The sequence below is a fragment of the Mustela lutreola genome, chromosome 9, assembly GCF_030435805.1.
Source record: "Mustela lutreola isolate mMusLut2 chromosome 9, mMusLut2.pri, whole genome shotgun sequence".
NCBI classification, from domain to species: domain Eukaryota; kingdom Metazoa; phylum Chordata; class Mammalia; order Carnivora; family Mustelidae; genus Mustela; species Mustela lutreola.
In genome coordinates this window covers 190,486-211,511 of record NC_081298.1, presented here as the reverse complement: position 1 = coordinate 211,511, position 21,026 = coordinate 190,486, and the positions used below count along the sequence as shown (strand labels likewise).

General features: G+C 62.3%; 3 protein-coding genes across 13 annotated transcripts in view; 1 reads left to right on the top strand and 2 right to left on the bottom strand.

Moving 5' to 3' along the window:
• Positions 1–502: 502 nt before the first annotated feature.
• Positions 503–7,751, bottom strand: RGS19 (regulator of G protein signaling 19). Of its 4 annotated transcripts, none has more exons than XM_059188226.1 (6): positions 7,681–7,702; positions 4,547–4,644; positions 4,260–4,381; positions 1,730–1,804; positions 1,400–1,634; positions 503–1,310 (listed from the first exon to the last, which is right to left on the bottom strand). In XM_059188226.1, exons 2-6 carry the CDS (start codon positions 4,574–4,576, stop codon positions 1,119–1,121), a joined length of 654 nt encoding a protein of 217 aa, XP_059044209.1. In that variant the 5' UTR covers positions 4,577–4,644; positions 7,681–7,702; the 3' UTR covers positions 503–1,118. The 4 variants fall into 4 exon arrangements, with proteins under 4 accessions (XP_059044209.1, XP_059044205.1, XP_059044207.1 ...); XM_059188222.1 differs by lacking the exon at positions 7,681–7,702 and adding an exon at positions 7,102–7,225; XM_059188224.1 differs by lacking the exon at positions 4,547–4,644 and having other exon boundaries at positions 7,681–7,751.
• OPRL1 (opioid related nociceptin receptor 1) overlaps positions 6,798–21,026 on the top strand; it is a 26,349-nt gene continuing 12,120 nt past the window's right edge. For 2 of the 8 annotated variants that reach the window (XR_009357330.1, XM_059188215.1), the window contains exons 1-2: positions 18,263–18,996; positions 19,517–19,781. Coding sequence is in view for 3 of the 8 variants with exons in the window: in XM_059188215.1 (XP_059044198.1) it covers positions 19,549–19,781 (233 nt within the window). In the remaining 5 variants the exon portion in view is untranslated. Of the gene's footprint in view, positions 7,307–18,260; positions 18,997–19,226; positions 19,366–19,516; positions 19,782–20,072; positions 20,255–21,026 lie in introns of those variants that run through there. The other 6 variants (XM_059188216.1, XM_059188219.1, XM_059188217.1 and 3 more) reach the window with 6 other exon arrangements.
• On the bottom strand, positions 11,153–13,226 carry LKAAEAR1 (LKAAEAR motif containing 1). Its single transcript, XM_059188227.1, has 4 exons — positions 13,151–13,226; positions 11,687–12,078; positions 11,351–11,473; positions 11,153–11,275 (listed from the first exon to the last, which is right to left on the bottom strand). Exons 2-4 carry the CDS (start codon positions 12,068–12,070, stop codon positions 11,216–11,218), a joined length of 567 nt encoding a protein of 188 aa, XP_059044210.1. The 5' UTR covers positions 12,071–12,078; positions 13,151–13,226; the 3' UTR covers positions 11,153–11,215.

Below are 21,026 nucleotides of genomic sequence, written 5' to 3'. Positions count from 1 at the left end.
AACATGGGGGGCGGACTCTGCCTGGGTGTGCCCATGGAGAAGGGGCAGCTGCTGGGGGTACACAGCGTGGGCATGCACACACACGGGATCGGGGGGAGGGGGCCTTAGGTAGAGGACCCAGGGCCTCCCAAACTTCCCCAGGCACTACAGCTCTGGGCCCAGGGCTTATAGGCAGGAGGCTGCATCTGGGTCCCCAGCCTTTCTCAAGGACTTGTCCTCACCCTGACCCTCTGCTCCTGATGATGGAACGGATGGGGTGGGCCCTGGACCTGCTGCAGGTCTGAGTCCCTGTGCCTCCCAGAAATTCGGGCGATGGGGCGGCAAGCGCGTGTGCCTTGTGGAGGCTGCCCCTGTCAGCACCCCGCCCTCGCCTTGGCCCCCTCACTGGCCCATGGGTGAGCGCAGCTGCCCAGCGGGGCCTGGTCTCCTCTACTCCCTGCACCGGTCTGGGACAACCCATCATTCTTGAATCTCCCCCAATGCGAAAAGAAAGGAGAGAACGTTTGCTTTAAAAATATCTTCAATAATAAGATCCTATTTTGGATGAAGAAGGAATGGAGATAAATATGAAAACATCTTTTTCTTTTTTGATAAAATACAGTAAAGACATGTTTCCAGGTTTAAACTTCATGAAAATATAAAAAAGAAACTGGCTCTTGTTGCTTTGAGCCTAGTTCTGAGGTTCTGGGTCTGATCTGGGCGCAGACAGCTCGAGTCAGAGGGTCTCCTCGTGTCCCAACTAGACGACACAGAGGCTCTGCTTCCCATCAGAGGCATTTTTCAAGGTCCCCGGCTGCCGGGGAGGAGGCCCCCCCATGAAGCCGCTGGGTCCGTGAGCACTCCTGGGAGGGTCCTTCTCCCCCAGCAGGAGCCCCGGGCCCGCCAGCAGGAAGCCGGTTGGGGAGGGGCTGCTTGGTCCCAGAGGCCCTCACACCTGCCTCTCAGCAGGACCTTAGGGTACCATGTCCCTTGCGTCGGGAGGGCGCTCCAGTCTGGGACTGCCCCCACGGGTGCTGGGCCCCCGTGGCCGTGCCGGACGCCTGCTGGCACAGGTTTGTGCAGGTAACCGAGTCCTTTCCTGCCGGCTGGGTCGGTGCCGCTGCGCGTGGGTGAGCAGCCTAGGCCTCGCTGGAGGACTGGGAGCTGCCCCGGAGCAGCAGGGCACGGTAGGTGGGGGAGCTGAGGAAGCGGGGGTAGGAGTCCCGGTGCATGAGCGTGTAGATCTGCAGCTGGGCGTCATCGAAGGTGTGTGCCGACGGCTCCTGCATCTTCTTGTTGATGCCTTCGCGCACGCGCGAGTCCAGGCTCACCTGCGGAACGGGATGCCGGCGTCAGGGGCCCTGGAGGTGTCCCCGCCCCCGCCCCCCCAGCCCCGCCCTGGGCCGCCATGGCGGTGCACCTCTTTGGGGGACAGAATGGACACGTAGTCCTCATAGATGAGCCGGGCCTTCTCGTCCACCACGTGCTGGTTGGCCTCAGCCTTGAGCTCCTCACAGGCCAGCCAGAAGAGCATGTTCTCCTCGCTGTACTCCGTGCGCAGAAACTCCCGGAACACGCTGCGGCCCGCCGGGCTGTGCATCAGCTTGTCGAACGACTGCGCCCAGCTCCGCACCTCCTCGGGGCTCGGCGTGGCGCTGTGGGCATTCCCCGCCAGGCCAGGTCAGGCCTGCACCCCCCCACCCCGCCCCGTCCCCCAGACACGCGCGCGCACGCGGCCGGCCACACCTACCATGCCTCGCAGCCCGGGAGAGGCTGCAGCTTGTTCTCCCGGGAGACCCGCCACGCTCGCCGCTGCTCTTCAGCCCTGCCCGCAGAGAGAGGGGGCTCTGGCCTCCGCGGTCCACCGGCGCTGGGTGCGCGCGCGCACGCACGCCCCCACGGCACGGACACGCGGGCGCACCCACACGGCACAGACGCGCGCACACGCACCCACCCATGTAACGGACACGCGCGCGCACCCACCCGCGGCACAGACACGCACCCACATGGCACAGACACACGCGCGCGCACGCACCCACGGCACAGACGCGCGCGCACGCACCCACCCGCGGCACGGACACGCGCGCGCACCCACCCACCCACGGCACGGACACGCACCCACATGGCACAGACACACGCGCACGCACCCACGACACAGACGCGCGCGCACACACCCATGGCACGGACACACGCACGCGCGCACGTACACACGGCACAGACGTGCGCACCCACACACTCACGGCATGGACACGCGCACGCAGCCACCCACGGCAAGGACACGCGCGTGCACCCACCCACACGGCACAGACGCGCACGCACACACCCACCCACGGCACAGACACGCACCCACATGGCACAGACACACGCGCACGCACGCACCCACGGCACAGACACGCGCGCGCGCCTACCCACGGCACGGACACGCGCACGCACGCACCCATGGCCCAGACACCCGCGCGCACGCACCCACCCACGGCACGGACACACGCTCGCACTCACGGTACGGACACGCGCACGCAGCCGCCCACGGCACAGACGCGCGCGCACGTACCCACGGTACGGACACGCGCACGCAGCCGCCCACGGCACAGACACGCGCACGCACCCGCCCACGGCACGGACACGCCCACGCACGCACCCACGGCACAGACGCGCGCGCACCCACCAACGGCACAGACACGCGCGCGCACCCATGGCACAGACACGCGCGCGCACGCACCCGCCTGCGGCACAGACACGCGCGCACCCACCCACGGCACAGACGCTCGCACCCACAGGGCAAGGGGAGCTCAGCTTCTGCGTGAAGCCCCTGCAGGAGGGCCGCTCCGCAGTCCGCTCCTGTCCCACCCGCCGGAAGGGCTGAGCCTTCAAGCACCCGCATCTTCACTCGGGGTTGTGTGTGTCCGCAGTACCCAAGTATTTACATAGCAGGGAGACTCCCTGAAACTACATTGTGTTTATTTATTTACTGCGTTAAGAAAAAAGATTTCATTGATTTATTTGAGAGAGAGCACAAGCAGGGGAGGAGCCCGCGGAGAGGGAGAAGCAGACTCCCCGCTGAGCAGCAGACCAACGCGGGGCTCAAACCCAGGGCAGCCGGGATCGCGCCCTGAGCCTGAGGCAGATGCTTCTCCAACCGAGCCCCCCAGACGCCCCCAAACTACATCATGTTTAAAGGGTCCCTAAAGTAACAGCGTCTTTCTTTCTTAAGATACACGTTTTTGGTATGTTGGCATCAGGGCACAGCCCTGCCTCCAGCCAGAACTCCCTCCACGGCCCCCGCATGTCTAACAGACATCTCAAACCCAAACAGCCAGACAGACTCCGTTCCTCTCTTACCCTGCCTGCTAGACCCCAAACTCTCCCTCGGTCCCACAGGCAAAGTCTCAGTGCGTCCTGATTTTTCGTGGCCACCCCTCTCCCATCTTGCGCGTGAGTTGCTCACTGGTCAGCCCATACCCCTTTGAGGGGCACCTGGGAGCCTCCGTCGGTGAAGTGTCTGCCTTGGGCTCAGGTCGTGATCCCGGGGTCCTGGGCCTGAGCCCCATAGCAGGCTCTCGGCTCAGTGGGGGGTCTGCTTCTCCCTCTGCCTCCCCCCACTTGTGCCCATGCTCTCTCTCTCTCTCGGTCTCAAATAAATAAAATCTTAAAAAAAACCATCCCCCTTTGAGTCCCCACAGCACTGTCCACTCAACCCCCATGGGCTGAAAGCCTGGATAGGGCTAGGCCTCTGTCAAGTGAAAACTCCCAACAGCTTCTCTGCAGGCGGACAGAACCCCCTTACCACCTGGAGGCCCCACCCCCGCCCTCTGGCAGGCTGCTCTCGAAGCTCATCCCCATCATCCCCAGGCCAGGTCCCTGCTCACTCTCGCTTCACCTAACATTGTGTAGGACAGGCTTCTGTCTCGTCCCTCTGTGGGACCCCAGGGCCAGCTGAGGCTGTGTCCCAGCGGCGTCTGCATGTGCTGCGTAAATGGACAGATGTGGCACACCCGGTGGACTGGCCAGGTGCCTGCACACGGACACACCCTCGGGCGCTCGACGCCTGAAAGCCACACATGCAGAGGGGTCTGGGCACTGGCCCCTGGTCAGCAGGGCCCAGGAGCCCTTGAATAAGAGCTGTGGGGGGCAAGGCCTCCTGCCTTCAGGTGATGCCTCAGAGGCCATCTGAGGGTTTGGGGGCAGGCCCTCAGCCCCACATCTGCACAGCTCGCCCCCCCGGCCCTGCCCCCCCAAGTTCCCACGTTCCAGGGTCGCCCCCTTCCCCAGACTCCACGTACCAGGAACAGCCACAACAGCAGCACCAGCACAAGCAGCAGGGGTTGCGGCTGGGGACAGCCGGGGGGGCTGCATCATGACTGGACATCGAGGGGGGCTGGTCTGCCTCCTGCGGCCCTACGTGCTGGTGACATGGAAGCTTCCTCAGCTCCAGGCCAGAGCCGCGGCCCACACACCTTTCCCCCGACTCCCCTGGGTGGGCAACCCCCACCTCCCAGCCTCCCAACTCTCTGCTCCCCCCGCCCCCGTTCCCACAAGAGGGGCAGAGGCAGGGGTGGAGGTGGTGCACCTGCTTCTCAGTCTCATGTGGGGTGGGCATGGGTGGGAGGAGGAGGTCGCCCGGGCTCCGTGGTGCTGGCGCCAGGACCGTCACCACAGCCTGGGAGTCTGAGAAGAGAGGTGGAGGTTCTCGCTGAGAACCTGGGACTGTAGCCTCCACTTGTCCTGGAGTCTCTCCCTCCTTCCCAGACCCCTGGGGGCCTGCTCCCCTGCCCCCCACTCTGTTCAGGCTCCTCCACCAGCGCCGTGAGCAGGGACAGGGCCGGTGAGGAGGGGCCCTGACAAGATCTCCACAGGAGGCTCCGGGACACCCCCATTTGCCCCGTCCCTGGGAAGCCGGAAGTCTGGGTTCCTCTTTCTTGGTTTCCGGCTCCTGGCCCCTCCCAAGGGGACTGGGGGCCCCACTGGTCTGGGGCTCTCAGGTTAATGCATGAGGGTGGTGGCCGGACATTTGGACCCCCTCCCCAGCTCCCTCCATTCTGGGTTTTCTGCAGTGGGTGGGGGCAGGGGGAGGGTTGCTCCCCATGGGGAGTGCCTGTCTGCAGGTCACTAGGCCTGCAGCATGGAGAGGAGTGGGCCAGGACTTTCCCAGGGTGTGGGAAATGCAGCAGGGCGTGGGGGAGGAGGGCCATGAACCCCCTAGCCATGAGCCCATGGCTTCTGTCTTCTAGATCCTGAGCCCTAGGTCCTGGGCCCTGCTTCCAGGACTCAACCCCCAGCTGGTGCCTGACCACGCCCAGGGGCTCCCAGCCTCCCTCCCCCCCACCCCCACCAGGCTGTGGAAACCAATGCGACCTGGGGTGCCAGTGGTGGAGGGGCGTGGGGGGTAGCAAGGGGTTGGGGTGTCCTGCTCCCTGAGTCAGAGATGTGGGATTGCTGGAGAAGGTGAGGGTCAGCATTCTTTTCAGTATCTGTACCCATGTTTCAGAGTGGAGGCATGCAGGGGGCCCTGGGCCCTGGAGTCCCAAGACAGGGTGAGGAGCTTGACCCTCCCACCTCCATCCCCCCATGAGGCCAACCACAGATCCCAGAGTCTCCACCATGAGGAGGGAGTCAATCAGTGCCCTGGGGGCAGTTTTGAATGCTTTCCCACCACGGCCCCTGCCTGTGCCCCTGCCTGTGCCCACCTCGGCCTAAGTGAGGACACACAGAGCCCGGGGGCTCCCCTGCACAGCGGACAAGGACCTTCCTGAGCCAGCTGGTCCTGCCCTCACCCATCTGGGTGCCTGGAGGCTCACGACTTGCTCTCACTTTATTTTCTCTTGTCATTACCATCCTCCCTGCTGTCCCCACCCCGCAGCTTGTGGACTTTCAATCCCCATTTGGGCCATGTTGGCTTCTCGGGGTCTCCCAGGGTACGAGGGAAGGCAGGAGGAGCTCTAGGACAGGCACCACGGCTGGGCAGGTCTTGGGACTGTCTCAGGTCTCTGGGCAGCAGGGACACCGGGACGGCGTGTACACCGGAGCGCCCCTGTCTCCAGGGCCTGGGCACGCAGAGGCCCTGCCCTGTGTAGGGTCCCCTGGGGCTGAGGCCCCTGACCAGCTAGCTACCTGACTTCCCCTGAGATCCTGGGCGAGGGGACCCTCAAACTGGGTCCCAGAGACACTGGGCAGGCAGATGGGGAAGCAGCAGCTGACAGCTTGCCTTTCCCTCAGGGGTCAAGCTTCTCGGGGAAAGGAAGGGGTGTGGCAACCTCTGGTCTGGCAGCTGGGCAGAAAACTGCTCTTCCTCCTCTGCACCCCCCACCCACTGTGAGTGGGGGCAGGGCCTGTCCCCTCTCCCCCCAGCACCCCAAGACTCAGCTCTGAATTAGAGGAGGGGCCCTGTCTGGGAGTGCAGATCCAGGGGGGCCCCAGGGCTGGAGGCTGCATTTGGGGTCCGTGTCTTCTGCGCCTCTTGCAGGCCTGGACTAGCTCCCTGCGCCCTCCTCAGGCTGGCTGGGGTTCTCTGGCCGCCCACTCTCTCTTGAGGGGCTACAGGGTCTGAACTGGGGTTTCTGCCCCCCATCCTGGCATTTGGGAGGTGAAGCATTCCTCTTTCCCAGCCCCTTGGGGGCTTTGGCCCCCAAGTCTGGGATGGGAGAGGCTGGACAGGCAGCAAGCCTGGCCTCTGGGGACAGAGGTTCCCTTGGGGGCAGCTGGTACTCTCCGCAGAAGGAAAAAGAACGTCCCTGAGCCCGCCCAGTCCAAAAAAAGAAGAAAATGTGACAATCCCAGAAAAAAATGCCATAACCTTTGGGTGGAGGGCTGACAGAGGGGCTCCTTTCTTTGATTCTGATGGTACTCAGTACCCTTGAGGTCTGCTGCCCCCCATTTGATTGGTGGGGGGAGCCCCAGCCTGACTCCTCCAAGGCAGGCCAGGTCTTTCTAACCCTGGTGACCCTTGCCTCCCCCCCCCCCCCCCCCCCCGCTTCTGCAGTGGTGGGCGCAACCTATTTCTCTCTTCCTCCTGCTGCTGGCAAGGTTTGGCCTGGTAGAGCTTGTCTCCTTCTTCAGGGGCCCCTTTCTCTAGCCTCTGACGCCCCCACCCCTGTCTCAAGGAACTCGCCATGGCGCCCCACTCACCATCGACCCAAAGGCGAGGTGGGGGCGGGATGTGCCAGGTTCCCTCTGGGCCCCACCCTGGCTGCCGAAGGGGCGTGCACTGCAGCAGCAGGGACTCGACTCGGACGGCAGGAGGTACTCCTGCGGCGTTCTGGAGGGAGGCCGGCGCCGGGAGCCCCCGATCAGCTGGGGTCGGGGGCGCAGCGCCTCCCCTGCGCCTTGCAGGGTGAGTGGCTGCCAGATCCAAAGGGATGGGGGTGGGGGTGGACAGGGTGTCCCGCCTCGGCCCCTCCCCACCAGGCTGGGGTGGGGGGGCGGGAGACGCGGAAACGGGGGTTCTTCCGGCCCCCCCTTTGAGCAATCACTTCCCCAGGCTCTGAGCCGCAGAAAAAGGGGAACCGGGTTGCAGCACCCCCTCCCCCACGCGCGGGGGACTGGCTCCAGTCCCGCCACGGCCCAGGGTCCACGTGGACCCCGCGGCTGGAGTCCTTGGGGTGCGGATCCCGGCGCCAGCTCCCGCGGCTCCCGCCCCGTACGGCCCCGGGGCCCGGAGGGGCATGGCCGCCGTCCTCGGCGCCGCGCGCGCGCGCGCGCACTCACCGACCGCGCTCCCGAGCCGCTCGCGCCGCCGCCGCTGGCCCGCGCGCCCCGAGGTCCGGCTGGATCGTCGGGGAGGGGGCGCAGGGTGCAGTGCGCAGGCGCCTCGGCTGCACTTCCCCAAAGCGCGGGGACGGGACTTCCTCGGGCGGGGAGGCGCCCGGCCCGCCCTGCCAGGCGCGCCCCGCCCCGCGCTCGGCTGGCCTCAGTCCCCACCCGCCCCCTCCCCAGCACCCGGCAGATCCGTCGGGGCGCCCAGGTCCCCACCATCGCCTAGGGTAGCCCGTGGAGATGAGGGGCTAAAAACGGGGTCTCTGGACCCAGGACGGCCTGAGCTGGGACTGGAATAGACGGGGGTGTGGCCGTGTCCCCCACTCTATTCAGGGGGGCCAGTCCAGCTTTGCCATTCTTGTGGGTGTTCATGAGACTCTGGTCCAGTGCCTGACCCCAAGAGCCCTCAAGCCTCAGGGGTCCCTCCAGGCCCAGCCCTAAGCGTCTCTACGACTGTGGACTCGCGCCTGTAAAGTGGGGTTAAGCCTATGCCGGCTCCGTGCTCGAGGGGGCTTCCCCAGGAAAGGGGGTCTAATGCCGAGGTCCGATGCCGAGGGTATGGGTTCCTACGTCCGGAGTCACCGAATGTTCCTGTCTGCGGGGCAGGCTGAGTCTCTTCCGAAGCCTCCAGTTGCCCCACTATGTCTTCAAGTTTAAAGCCACACCCTCCCGTTTTTGCCACGATGCCCTGTCCCTTCTCTCTGGCTGACCCTCCTGATACTTTATGACCCATTACAGCTGTCAGTTAGCTTTCTTATCCCAGCATGCTTTGGGCCAGTGTCAGCGTGGCGGTGACCCTGCCCTGGAAACATCTGCAGAGGGTCTGTGCCCCCGGCCTTGCACCATGAGCATCGCCCGGCCCTTTGCAGGCCCTCCGCCCGGTGGGCTCCTGATGCCCGAGGCCGGCTCACAGAATGCCTTTCAGTTGCACAAGTCGATATGCACGCTTTTCTCAGAACTCAAGGTGACCAGGGAAGTGGTGATTTTACATGTGCTCATTCATTCAGCAATTATCTGGGTGTTCCCTGTGCGGCCGACTGAGGGCCCCAGCAGCGAGCGAGACCGACCCGCCCTGGGGCAGACAAGAAACAGGCTGGCAGACTGGGTTAGGGGTCAGGAGGGCTAAGGAGAACCTTGGAGCAGAGGAGGGAGGCATCACTCAGCAAAGGAGAGCGTTGGAGAACGGCCAGGCAGGGGCCTTGGGAGAGGGGAGGCCAAGCTGGAGGAGAGTGTGTGACAAGGTCAGAGAGGTGAGGGGGCCTTGCAGGCTGACGTGCCTCCTGGTGCTGTGAGCCCCGGGGGCCTTGGCCAGCATGACCACAAGACTCTCTGGCTGCCGGGCCAACAGCAAGGCCAGAGCAAAGACTGGAAGTCTGTCCAGCCGGTGGGCGGCTGATTCTTGTTTAGCCTAGGTCACCATCCTGAGAGACCGGTCCTACAGAGCCAGGCCACAGCTGTGCCCCGACGAACAGCCAGGATGCTCCCAGAGCCTGCTGTGGTGTCTCCACCGCCCCCCGAGAAATGTGAGGCCAGCTGATCATGGGGCAGCTCAGCAGCACACTCCGAGGCCCACTCATGCTACTCTCTACTGCCCTGCCCTGCCTCTCAGCCCTCCATACGCCACACCTTCTGTGGCCACTCACCCGTGTCCTCTGGCCACTCGGGCCTGCCCTCCATTCCCCTCACCCCAGCTATCCTGGTGGTCCTGCGTCTTCTCTGGTGAGTCTGTCTCTGCCCAGAGCATACCCATCTTCCAGGGCGGGGAGCCCAGACGGGCTGAGCAGGGAGTTGTTGCAGGTTGTGTGACAGGTGCGGTGGCCGTGGCATTCGACACCGGGACCCTCTGTCCAGAGCATGAGCCTGATCACAGGCCCAGGAATCCAGCCAACCTGGAACAGTACTCAGGATGCTGGGCTCTGGCCTGCAGGCTTTGCTCTCCCATAGCAGAAGCCTCTTCTGGCCCCACGGAAATGACCTCAGCCACCTGCCCTGGCCTCCTCTGCAGACCTAGGGCCCCCCTCCCTGTGTGGGGCTCAAAGGGCCCGCCTGCCATGTGTCGGCTCAGTGCCGGGTACAGAGCTGCCCTCGGCCACCCTCTGGCTGGTCTTCTCCGTGGGGTTCTGTGTGATCGCCCAAGGCAGGGGGACCACACCCTTGTGGAGCCCTCACTGTGCTCACTCATGGCTCAGGTGAGACCCTCAAGATCTTGGTTTTAAAGACAAAGAAATGGAGACTCAGAGAAGTGATGGAATGAGGTCTGCATTTACCAAACAGACAGAACGGTCCTAGGTGGTCAGTACATGCCCAAGAGACAGAGTGCTGGGGTCCTGGAGGGTCAGGGCTGGCCGTTATCCTTTTCATGACAGAGAGAAGGCCTCCCTCTCCCTGGTGATTTGTTTTCAGCGCAGGCCCCCTCCTCTGCCCCTGCTCCTCCTTCCCCAGCTCTGCTCAACCACGCCCCTCCCCTCTGCAGCCCGCATAGCTCTCCCCTTCGTCCTAGACCTGCACTGACCGAGGCCGGGGCAGCAGCAGCACAGAAAGGGTGAAGGGTCAGGTACGGGGGAGAAGGGCTTCCTGAGGGCCACTCAGCAGGCTTCCCTGGCCCCCTGGGGGGAGTTGTCTCAATCCTGTCAGGCCCCACCACTGTGGCCATCTAAGGACTAGGAGGGAAGAAAGGTGAGACATGGCCAAGTTCTAGGCTCAAAAATTGTGTGTCAGCGAGAAGAGTAAGTTCTCTACAGGAAAATCTGTCTACCAAGTTCAGTGCTTGGAGCCTCCGCAGGAGGAGGGTGTGTCAGAACGGGACATGGGTGGTTTCCTTCCCCTATATGTGCGTCTGTGCGTAAGGGGCACAGGGCAGAGCTGCGGAGGTTGTTCAGGATGAAAAGGTGATTTTCTGTCTGGAGAAGCAGGGGCCTTCCTGAGTCGGTCTCCCGTTCCCCAGTCTTCCCCACCATGGTCCCCCGGAGGACCCTGGGGCACAGCTGGCTTCAAATGCCACCTTAGGCTTGTGCAGTCCCTCGTCCTGCCCAGAATGTCATCCTCCTCTCTGACCCCTGAAGGAATAACCTACAATGTGGGGTCCCAGGTGGGCCCCACTTTCTCCCTGAGCTTGTTCTTCGCTGCTGGGGTTGGGACAGTGGTTGGCCCAGTTCTTACTCCTGTTCCCTCAGACAAGGGGCTGTCCGAGACCCGCAGGGCACCAGGTTGCCTGATTGGGGCAGCGCGGGATTTGAGGGGTTACCAGCGTGCGATGTTGATCCGAACCTGCCCCTCCTTCTACCTTGTCGGACCCCCCTCCCCTCCTCCCGCGTCGGCGCCATGTATCCAGATGTCTGTGACGTCGGATGCCAGGGAGGCTGCAGCCACACTGTCCCTTTCCTTCTCGGGGAGCCTGGAGAGAGGCAGCGTAACGACCAGGGGACGCTTGGACAATGAGAACTTTATGTGGGAAGGTGGGGCGCGTTGGCACACTGTGGGGTCCCAGTCAACGGGGGAAGATGCTGCCATCAACTTTCTCCTCCAGGATGGTCTCCACGCGCCTCCTCTGCGGGTGAAAGGGGCTGGGGCCAGGGGTGCGGAGAGGAGGGCGGGGAACCCCCCTTCCCGGGCCTCAGCGTACCTCTTGCCGGTCCAGGGGGTCGGGGATGCGCGTCGGCTTCAGCCGCGGCGGCAGGAACAGCTCCAGCCGGATGGCGGCGCGCGCGGACTTCTGCTGCAGGACGAGGAGCGCGATCTCCTCCGCCTGCGGGTCGGGGCGGGGGTCAGGGCTGTTTCCGAGTCTACGCCTCCGTCTGCTTTGCTCCGCCCGCCCCTCCTGCGGGGCGCCCGGGCCGGCCCCTCCCGCCGTTTGACCCCCCCCCCCCTTTCCTCCGAGGACCAGGCCGGGTCTCCCCGCCCCGCCCGCACCCCAGCCTTCCCGCCCGTGCGCCCCTTCCTTCCGGGCTCCGGGCCTCACTCGCATGCGGATGTAGCGCAGCCGCAGGGCCCGGATCCGTCCTCGGGCCTCGGCCGCCTTGAGGACGCCGAGGAGCAGGTCCTGGCGCGCCGCGGGCAGCTCGAGGGACTGCGTCCAGCCGCGCAGGTCGGGCATGCGGTACCCCAGCTCCACTGACTCGCGGGGGAAGATGGACGCGGCCGCGCCCACGTCCTCCAGCAGGTCCCCGAAGAGCATGTGACGACGACGCTGCGCGGGGCGCATGGCCGCCAGCCCCTCCAGCGACACGGCCCAACCCGGCTTGGGGGGCTCCGCCGCGGGCGGCCCCTTGGCTCGCTCCTCACGGGACCCCTTTCCCGCTCGCTCCCACGGGCCCCTGCGCCCGGCCTCCTTCCGCGCCTGCATCCTGGGCCCTGCGGGGGGAGAGTGAGTCCCACTGGGCACCTGCCAGCCCCTCTGGCCTGGCGGCTCTCCATTCCCCGCGGCTGGCTTGAGGTTCCGCACCTCCAGCCTCTGCGCCTTTTTTTTTTTTTTTTTTTTCTTTAAGATTTATTTATTTGAGAGCGCACGGGCGCGCGCAACGGGAGCAAGAGGCAGAGGGAGGGAGACTCTCAAGCAGATTCCCGCGCTGAGCCGGGAGCCCCACGCGCATCCGCTCACGACCTCAGCAGAAATCAAGAGTCGGTTGCTGGACCCACGGTGCCCCAGACTCTGCACCTTTGGCCGAGCCTAGCACACGTCCTATTTATCCTTGCAGTCAGCCAGAAATTTCTGATTCACTTAATTTCACAAAATTCCCTTTCTGCCCACGGGCTGCTTCTCTGTCCCCTGAGAAAATGCTGAGACCCCTGAGTTGACCTCCAGCCCTACACAGGAGTGGAGGCCAGTGTTAGACTGATGTGAGTGAGGCTTGGTGGACCCTTCCCCACAATTCTGGGACCCTTGATGTGCCCCAGGCCCCTATGTCTGTGGTTGCCAGTCCGTCAGCGCACCCCCAGACCCCTGGAACCCGAGGGCTGCTATAGTCTAGGGGCTGGAGATGGAGGGGGTGTGCGAGTGTTTGTATGTTCTTGTATGGGTCCATCTGTGCGTCTGTGGAAGGTCCTACATGTGTTCCAGGGGCGCTGAAAGCGGAATGGTCAGCTGGCTTGCTGCCTAAGGTGAGGTGGGGGTGGGATAATGGGGGACCCCGCCCTCCTAGCCTGTCCCTGTCTGGGTCAGGATGCAGGAAGGGAGAGCAGAGCCCAGGGTGGTGACAGACCAGTTAGGTCCCACGAGTGGGGAGAGGGAAATCCCCCTAGGGTCCTGGGTCAGTCCTGCAGGGCCCCTTCCCAGCCCAGGGCACCTCCGGCCCCAGTCCCTGGGCCACATCCTGGCCCACTGTGCGCGGGAGGCAGAGCCACAGCATGGCATCTACTGGCGGCCAGCTCCCTTCCCCCACCCCATTCTTAGCTACCCCTCCATCCCCTTCTGTACACCCCATACTTTCCACTTTCTAGGGTCTGAGCCTCCAACAGAGCCCTGACTCCCTGGGGCTTGTTGACACGGTTGCCTGGCAACCAGGAATCCCACTCCCTCCGCGGGGGGGGGGGGGGGGGAACAGGTGGGGGAGGGGGAGCCAGGCTATCCCTGGGGAGGGAAGGGCATGAGCCCAGGGGTGGTGGTGGTGGTGGTGGCGGTGGGGTGTCCAGGTCCTCAGAGGGTGCCTCCTTTCCAGGGGCAAAATGTCTACAGCTGTCCGGGTCCCTTCCAGACCAGAGGAAGTGACTGTCAGCTTTTCCAGCCCCATGCCCTTTCTTGGCGCCCCGGGGAGCCCCAAACGCCACACTCTCAGGGGATCTGTGGGGCCAGCTTCCTGGCTGGAGAGGTCTTGGGGGGGCTAGTTTTGGGGGCAGAGGGCGTAGCTTATGAGACCTTCCTGTCTGATAGGTTTTTCCTGATGCTTGAGCCAAAAGGGTTCCCATAGCCGCTATTGTTCAGAGGAAAGGGAAACGGGCAGAGCTCAGGACCCCTCACCTCTTCCAGGGCAAGTTTGGGGTCTCGGGGGGTCCTGCAAGTTCCCAGAGCCAGATTTTGCTGAACCCAGAATTTCTGGGTCCTGGGTGCTGGGACCTAGATTTCTGTGGTCTGTGCGTATTTGTTAAGGCTGTACTGTTTTATAACCAATTCACTTATCAGGGTATTAATTCCGGACCTCTCATGTGCTCGTCAGTGTTCTAGAATTCATGAAGGCCTATGCTTGTGCTGCAGGTTGCGCCATAATCTGTTGGTGCACGGGGGGCCTCCAGGACCCCCTCATAACTGTCTCCGTTCTATGGCATGTCTCCTTTGTCAGAGCAATGGTGCCTTTGGGGGCTTAGGACCTCCACCCCTGAGGAGGGAACTGTCCTGGCTTTGGGGGTGGGGTATCAGCGGAGCTTCTGGCCTTTGTGTCCCTTTATCGCAGAGCCTGCGCCAGTCCCGAGCTCCACAGAATGAATGACTGTCCACCCTTCCAGCCCCCAAACCTTGGCACAAGCTGTTCGCAGGTGCTACCCATTCCTGCCCAGGATGTGCCTTTGGGGTGTGGCCTGGGCCTTGGGATTCAGCACCAACCCTGGGGCTTGTTGAAGACAAAGGTCTCTGGGATCCAGAAGCAATGAGGGCTTAGGGAGTCTCACCTAGCTGGCAGCCTCCTCCAGGCAGGCCTCCTGGAGACATATAGCCCAGGCAGGGGCTGCTTCTGGCTGAACTCTGTGCTCCCATGGTGGTGAGTTTTGGGAGATGGAGGTCTGGGCTCTCTGCTCAGCTTCCCAGGTCTGGCCCAGGAGGCCTCACGGAAGGGGAATTGCTTGCTGGCTCCTGGCAGTAGGGTGGGTTTTATAGGGCAAGTTGAGGCATGCTTTCCTACAAGAAGGGACTCGTAACTTTCCCTCTGTTTTTGCAGGGTTGAAAAACTTTGGTACCCCTCCTCCCTACCCTCATTGGCTTGGTGCCCACACGGCTCCGATCCTGCAAGAAGCCTCTTCCAGCTCCTTCCCACACCTTGCCGGTGGTGGAGGCGCCGCCCGTGTTTTTCAAGGGCTGATGGAGATGCTGAGAGCTAAAGGCATGTTGATGGCCCCAGAGCCTGCAAATAAAACGCCAAAATAAAATTCAAAGCTTTATGAAGTGACTACAGAGTTTAACATTATATTGAAAAGTCACACACAGCTCCATCTTCCTCTTGCCTTAATTATATAACTATGGTAAAGCTAAACTCAAACAAATTTATTATGATGAAACTCAGAATTGTTAAAGCCCTTTTACTTTTTTTTCAATACTTATTTATTTATCTATTTGACAGACAGAGATCACAAGTAGGCAGAGAGGCAGGCAGGGGTGGGTGGGGGGAGAGGAAGCAGGCTCCCTGAGCAGAGAGCCGACTCTGGGGCTCGATCCAAAGACCCTGGGATCATGACCCCAGCCAAAGGCAGAGGCTTTAACCCACTGAGCCATCCGGGCGCCCTGCCCTTTTACTTTTTAACAGCACAAATGGGCTGGGGCTGACCTGCCCTGGCGTGGCTGCTCTGTGTCTTCCGGTGACTGTACCGGGACCCCTGAGCACAGCGCAGCGATGGGGAAGCAAGCTGAGGCAGAGGGGAGGGACAGCGTGCCTGCCTGTGGCCGCGAGTGGTGGTGCTCCCTTGCCCTGACTCACTAGGCAAGAGTAAAGTGCACTCGCCCCACTTTGTGGGTGTAAATCTCTCTGGGACCCAGGTCTGGCCACAAATGCCATGACTCCCGAGTGCAGCCCAGGCAGCTCAAGCCAGGGTTTATGGACACGCATTCTGGGCTCATTCAGGTGAGCTTTGGGCTGTCCCTGGCTTCCCTGTGATATGGGAAGCAAAGGCCAATGAAAAATGAAATGTCCTTACTGATGACGTTCGCGAACCCAGGTGAGGTCCGGTGGGCTGAGGTCCGGTGGGCTGAGGTCCGGAGCCGATGACCCAGAAGGAATTCTTGAGACATCTTGGGTGCAAAATGGTGGTTTATTAAAGCCCGGGGACAGGACCCGTGGGCAGGAAGAGCTGCTGCCCCGGGCTGTGAGGGGTGGCAGGTTCTGTACCCTGCGGCTGGGGGAAGGGGAGGGAAGGGAGGTTTCGGGGAGTTTTCACATGCTGAAGAGGGCCTGCAAGGTGCCTGGGTGGGGGTGGTGGGGAGGCCTTGCCCTAGTGGCTTGATCTTTAGGTCAGGCACTAACATCAAGATAGCTGGGAGATCCTTGGTGGGGTGTTATGATTCTGCGATCATTCACATTCCCTTCTACCTCAGCCTCCCCCGGTTTATGGTGGGAGGAAGACATGAGGGCTTGCGGAACGGAGAGTTATTTGCCTCTGGAACTTTGTGCTGTTGAGAAGGGAACCTCCGTGTTTGTAGTTCTCAGGACATCTGTAGAGCAAGGGAGACTGCTGTCCCGCAGGACTGCGATCTCTGCAAGTCAACTGTCTGTTCATCGTCTATGGCAGTCAGGGCTGCCCGAGGAACGCTACACAGATTACGGAGGGGAGCGGGTGGAGAGGGGGTGCAAGGCGCCAGCTTCTGCTTTGTCTTCAGCCAGCCTCCTGCTCCCTCATCACTTACTACTTAAAACCCACGGACAAACCCTTGACCTTCCTCTGGGAGCTCAGTGCTCCCGGTTGACACTTCACTAAGAGCGAAAGGCGATCTTAACCAACATCCTGGGGTCCTGTGAATCTACTTTTTTTCCTTGAGAGAGAGAGATAAAAAGGGGGTGGGCAAGTACAGTGGGTGGGGGTGGCGGGAGGGACAGAGGGAGAGAGGGAGAGGAGGGCCCCAAGCAGGCTGTATACTCAGCCCAGAGCATTACATGGGACTCGATCTCACGATCCTGAGATCACGACCTGAATGGAAATCAAGAGTCGGATGCTTAACCGACTGAGCCCCCCGGGCACGCCTGAGTCTACTTTAACATATAAAAATTCCTTTGGAAACTTCCTTTATCTCTACTCCCCAAAGGTATGTCGGCAGTCATACGCTTGGCGGCGTATGACCCACCAGTATACACTGGAAAGGTCCCGTGACTGAGGGTTTACTAGACAGTAATGATACTGTTTTCCTAACAGTAGCTAACCCCCTCAGTGTCCTGGAAACCTTGCTTCTGAAACACCTCAGAGGCTTGTGCTGTCCCTAACCCTCCCACTTAAAAGTGTATAATCGGCCTGTCCTCACAAGCCCCGTGCAGCTCTCTGTGCCCACGGGTCTTGTCCCTGTGCACTAATAAACACACCTTCTTCCACTGAAGAATTCTTTCTTGGCCGTCGGCTCCGAACCCTAACATTTCCACATCACAGGTGCGTTTTGTTTGGCCTGCATGGGACACAAGTGCTCTCTCAGAACTTGTCCCTTGCTGTCTCCTGTGAGACACCTGTGTTCGGTGTCTCAGCATGGCTGCTCGGGGGTCCAGAGAAGCCTGGGCTGCATCCTCTGTGCTGCCGGCCCCCTCCGTGGGGTCCCTTTACTGCTCAGGGAGTACAGTCAGCCTCCGAGCCTGGCCACTCACGGGCCGGGTGACTGAGACTGTCCTGGGAGGGACCAGGGATCTGCCTCTGGCTATCCTTTGTGCCAGGCCCACTGGGTGCACTCCCATGGGCCTTTCCAGACCAGCCTCACGGCCCCCTCTTGCCCTGGTCTGGGCCTGAGCGGGGAGCCACTGAAGGCCACCATGGGACGCAGCTCCGTGGGCTCCTGCCAGGGAGGGGAGGCTGCGGAGGCTAAGCCTCCTCGGGCTCCTGAGGTCAGCAGGATCCTGCTTCTGGCTTCGTCTGGAGGGTGTGGGGGCACGTGTGTTTCTCCTGGGGGTCCGGAAGTCTTCATCTGTGTGTCTCCCTGCTCTTGCCCTGCCACTCGTGTGCCTCAAGTGCTTGTTGGTATGGGTTCACGTGTGTGTGGCTCATGTGTTTGTGCCTGTGAGTGTGTGTGGGCATTTCCGAACCCACGTTTGTGTGTTCAGTCATGTGTCTGTTTCGGCATCTTAATGTGTGTTTGTGGGCGTGTGAGCCTGTGTGTCCCTGCATGTCCCGAGGGCGTGTCTCCGTGGTTGTGCCCTGGGTCTCCATGCTGTCCCTGAACCTGCTACAGTGAAGATGCAGAGGAAAGTCCTGGGGGACAGCTTGGGATGCTGAGTCCTAGGGCATCTGCCTGCTCCGTGGTCTCCTGATTTGCCAGGTATCCTAGCAACGCTGCTGCCAGTCACCTAGCAACCAGGTCCCCATCCTTGGAGATGGCTGCTCCAGGCAGGGTCTAGGCTCTGTGAGTAGAGCCTGTGCAGGAAGAAGGACCTCATGACTTGGAGGCTGGTGACTCAGCTAAGGGGTCACCCACACAGCATGTGACCCCAGTGCCAGGAAGGAGGCAGCTCCATGGGAGCTGTTCAGCTGCACGGGTGCTAGGGGCCCAGGCTGTGAGGAGATGAAGCTCAGGGGTCGCTTTGGGAACCCAGCTAGGGCAGAGACACCCTTGGTGTGTCTCAAAGTGGCAGACGGATCTGGGTTTCACAACACGGAGGGGTAACGCTCCCGCCTGCAGAAAGCTGATGCTGATGGCGGTGACCTCCATGCAGGGACAGATGAGCCTCCACCGTGGACCTGTGGAGTGCACAGTGGGCACACAGGGTGCACTGTGGAGTCGAGGCACCCTGCTGGTCCAAGAGCCTCGGACCCACTTAGCGCTGGCCAGGCAGGCGTCCTGCTGCGCACACACCCTCCTCTTGGCCTGCCCCTGCTCTGCCGGGGACACCGCTGAGGGGCCCTTTCTGGGCCAACCGGGGCTGGTCTGGGTCCACCCGAGGCAGTGTCTCTGTGTGGTAGACGAGGCCCCGCCTCTGTGTCCCGGTCTGTGTGTCTTGTGGGCGTCCCCCTGACTCTCTGTCCCCTGTCCCTGTGTCCTTGTGCGTATGTCTAACCCTCGACTCAGTTCCCGTGTGGATCTGCGTCCCTGTGTCCGTGTGTGGGAGCTGCTCTCTCTGTCGCTCATCCCGCAGTGTGCGCTCAAAGGACATCCAGTGCGGGGGCGGGGGGGGGGGCGGCGACCCCCCCTTCCCTGCGGCCCCTCACCCCGCCCTCAGGGCCCCTCCTCCTCGGGAGCGGCAGGCTCCGCCCCATCCCCCAGCTCCGCGCCAGGCTGCGGCGTCTGGTCTGGCATCTGCTGGGAAGCAGCTCCCGCCGCAGCCCGGTGCAGCCCCGCAGCCCCGCGCGGACCTGCGGCTGGTCGGGCAGTGGCATCCCAGACCCGCACCGGCGGGGCTGAGGGTTAGAGCCGCCACAGCCTCGGCTCCCACGGAGGTTGCTAAGGTAAGGCCTAAGCTGCAGGGGAGCGGGGGTCGGGGGTCTGGAGTCTGGGGTCCGGTGTGGACAGACTGCAGCCCTCGGGCAGGACTGGGGAGGGGCAGGAGGGAGTCGTGTCCTGTGTCCCACGGGTTTCTGGGTGTGTCTCTGCCCCTTTTGTGTCTGTGTGTGCCCGAGGTCAGGTCTGGACGTTTCTGTGGGTGGTGTGCACACATGGCTATCTGTGTGCCCCTGAGCCACTGTGGGTGGACACGTGTGTCGGTGTGTGACTGTGTGACTACACACGCAAGTCCCATGCAGGAGACTGTCGGCCACGCGAGAGCGCCTCCTCATCTGCACACACGCGTCTAGACACATCCCTGTCTGTGCACACAGGTCTGCTTGTCTCCATGGTTTCTGCGTGTGTGTGTGTGCCTCTGCGTCCGTGGCTGTGGAGGGGGGTGGCGGGGGCTGCACACCCTGTGCTTGGAGGCCTCCAGGCTGGGAGGGGTCAGGTGCTGTGGTCATGTGTCCCTGTTCCCTCCAGGCACAAGGTGGCTTTGCACACAGGGAGGCAGAATGGAGTCCCTCTTCCCTGCTCCCTTCTGGGAGGTCCTCTACAGTGGCCACCTGCAGGGCAACCTGTCCCTCCTGAGCCCCAACCACAGCCTGCTGCCCCCCCACCTTCTGCTCAACACCAGCCACGCCGCATTCCTGCCCCTTGGGCTCAAGGTCACCATTGTGGGGCTTTACCTGGCTGTCTGCATTGGGGGACTCCTGGGGAACTGCCTCGTCATGTATGTCATCCTCAGGTAGGCTGGGGACCCCCCCCCCCCCGCGCCGCTACACAGGGGAAGCAGGCAGGGGGCTGTGTTGGGTGGGCCTGCCGGGTAGAGGTTCTGCACTGTCCCGTTCAATTTCTGGTCATCCTGTCGGGTGGCGTCAGGGGCAAGGTCGGTCTGAGGCCCTGGGTACTCATGTCTTCACGGCGGGGGCACAGGACTAGGGGGAGAAGGAAAGGGAGGGTCTTGCTCACCCTGGTCCTGGTAGGTGGGGGGGGTGTAGCCGTGTCCCCGATCGAATGTCCCCCTGACTCCTGACAGATCACACCCCCTGACGCGGGGGCCCAGCTCCTCGTCCAGCCATTGTGGGAAGATCGCATGGATCTCACCGTGACCCTGAGAGGCAGCTCTGGCTCAGCAGGTTCCCAGCTGGTGCTGGGGCTTTGCCCGAAGCCCCTCCCCTTCGGCTCCGGCGGGGTCTGGGTCGACTCCAGCATGTGCTGGTGCTTAGACTGGGAAAGCCTGGGGGATCAGAAGGGCTGGCCATCATAGGAACAGCATGGGGACATTGTGAGGACGGGAGTGCATGTGTGCGTGTGTGTGCATGGATACACGTAGGTACAAGCATGCACACACAGGTGAGCACACAGATCTGTGAAGTGCACACATGTAGGTGGGTACACAACAGTGCACGCACATACATGTGTGTCTGCACATGTGCATGGGTGAGAGTGTCCACACATGAGTTAGCGTGCGGAGCTTTGTGCCTGTGCACATACATGTGTACCTTATAGCCGGGCACGTGTGTACAAGCACACACATGCAAGTGCGCCCCCGCACACACCAGTGTGAGTGCCCACGTGTGTAAAACCAGTGTGTGAGTGGACACATGCAAGGTGTGTGTTGGTGTGTAAGGTGCACATGCTTATGCAGGAGGCAGGGAAGAGCAGCTGTCTGTCTGTAGTGCTGAACCCCAGGGGACCGGGCTCCCATGGCCCTCTGTGGCTGGGGGGTGTGCTGCAGGTGACAAGTGTCCCAGCCTGTGGTGGTCTGTTTCACCCTTCCTGCCATCACCGCTTCTCTGCCTCTCTCCTCTGCCGTGGGGCATCCACACTCAGAGCCGCATCGTCGTCCTTATCAGAGCAGACAGGGAAGGTCCCCGAGACACTGATGGGCAGGGACAAGCCTGTGTGTCAGAACGATGTATTCTGACCCCGCGGACTGGGATCGGCTGCCCCAAGGCACCACTTGCAAGCCCTGCTCTTGTTTTTTTTT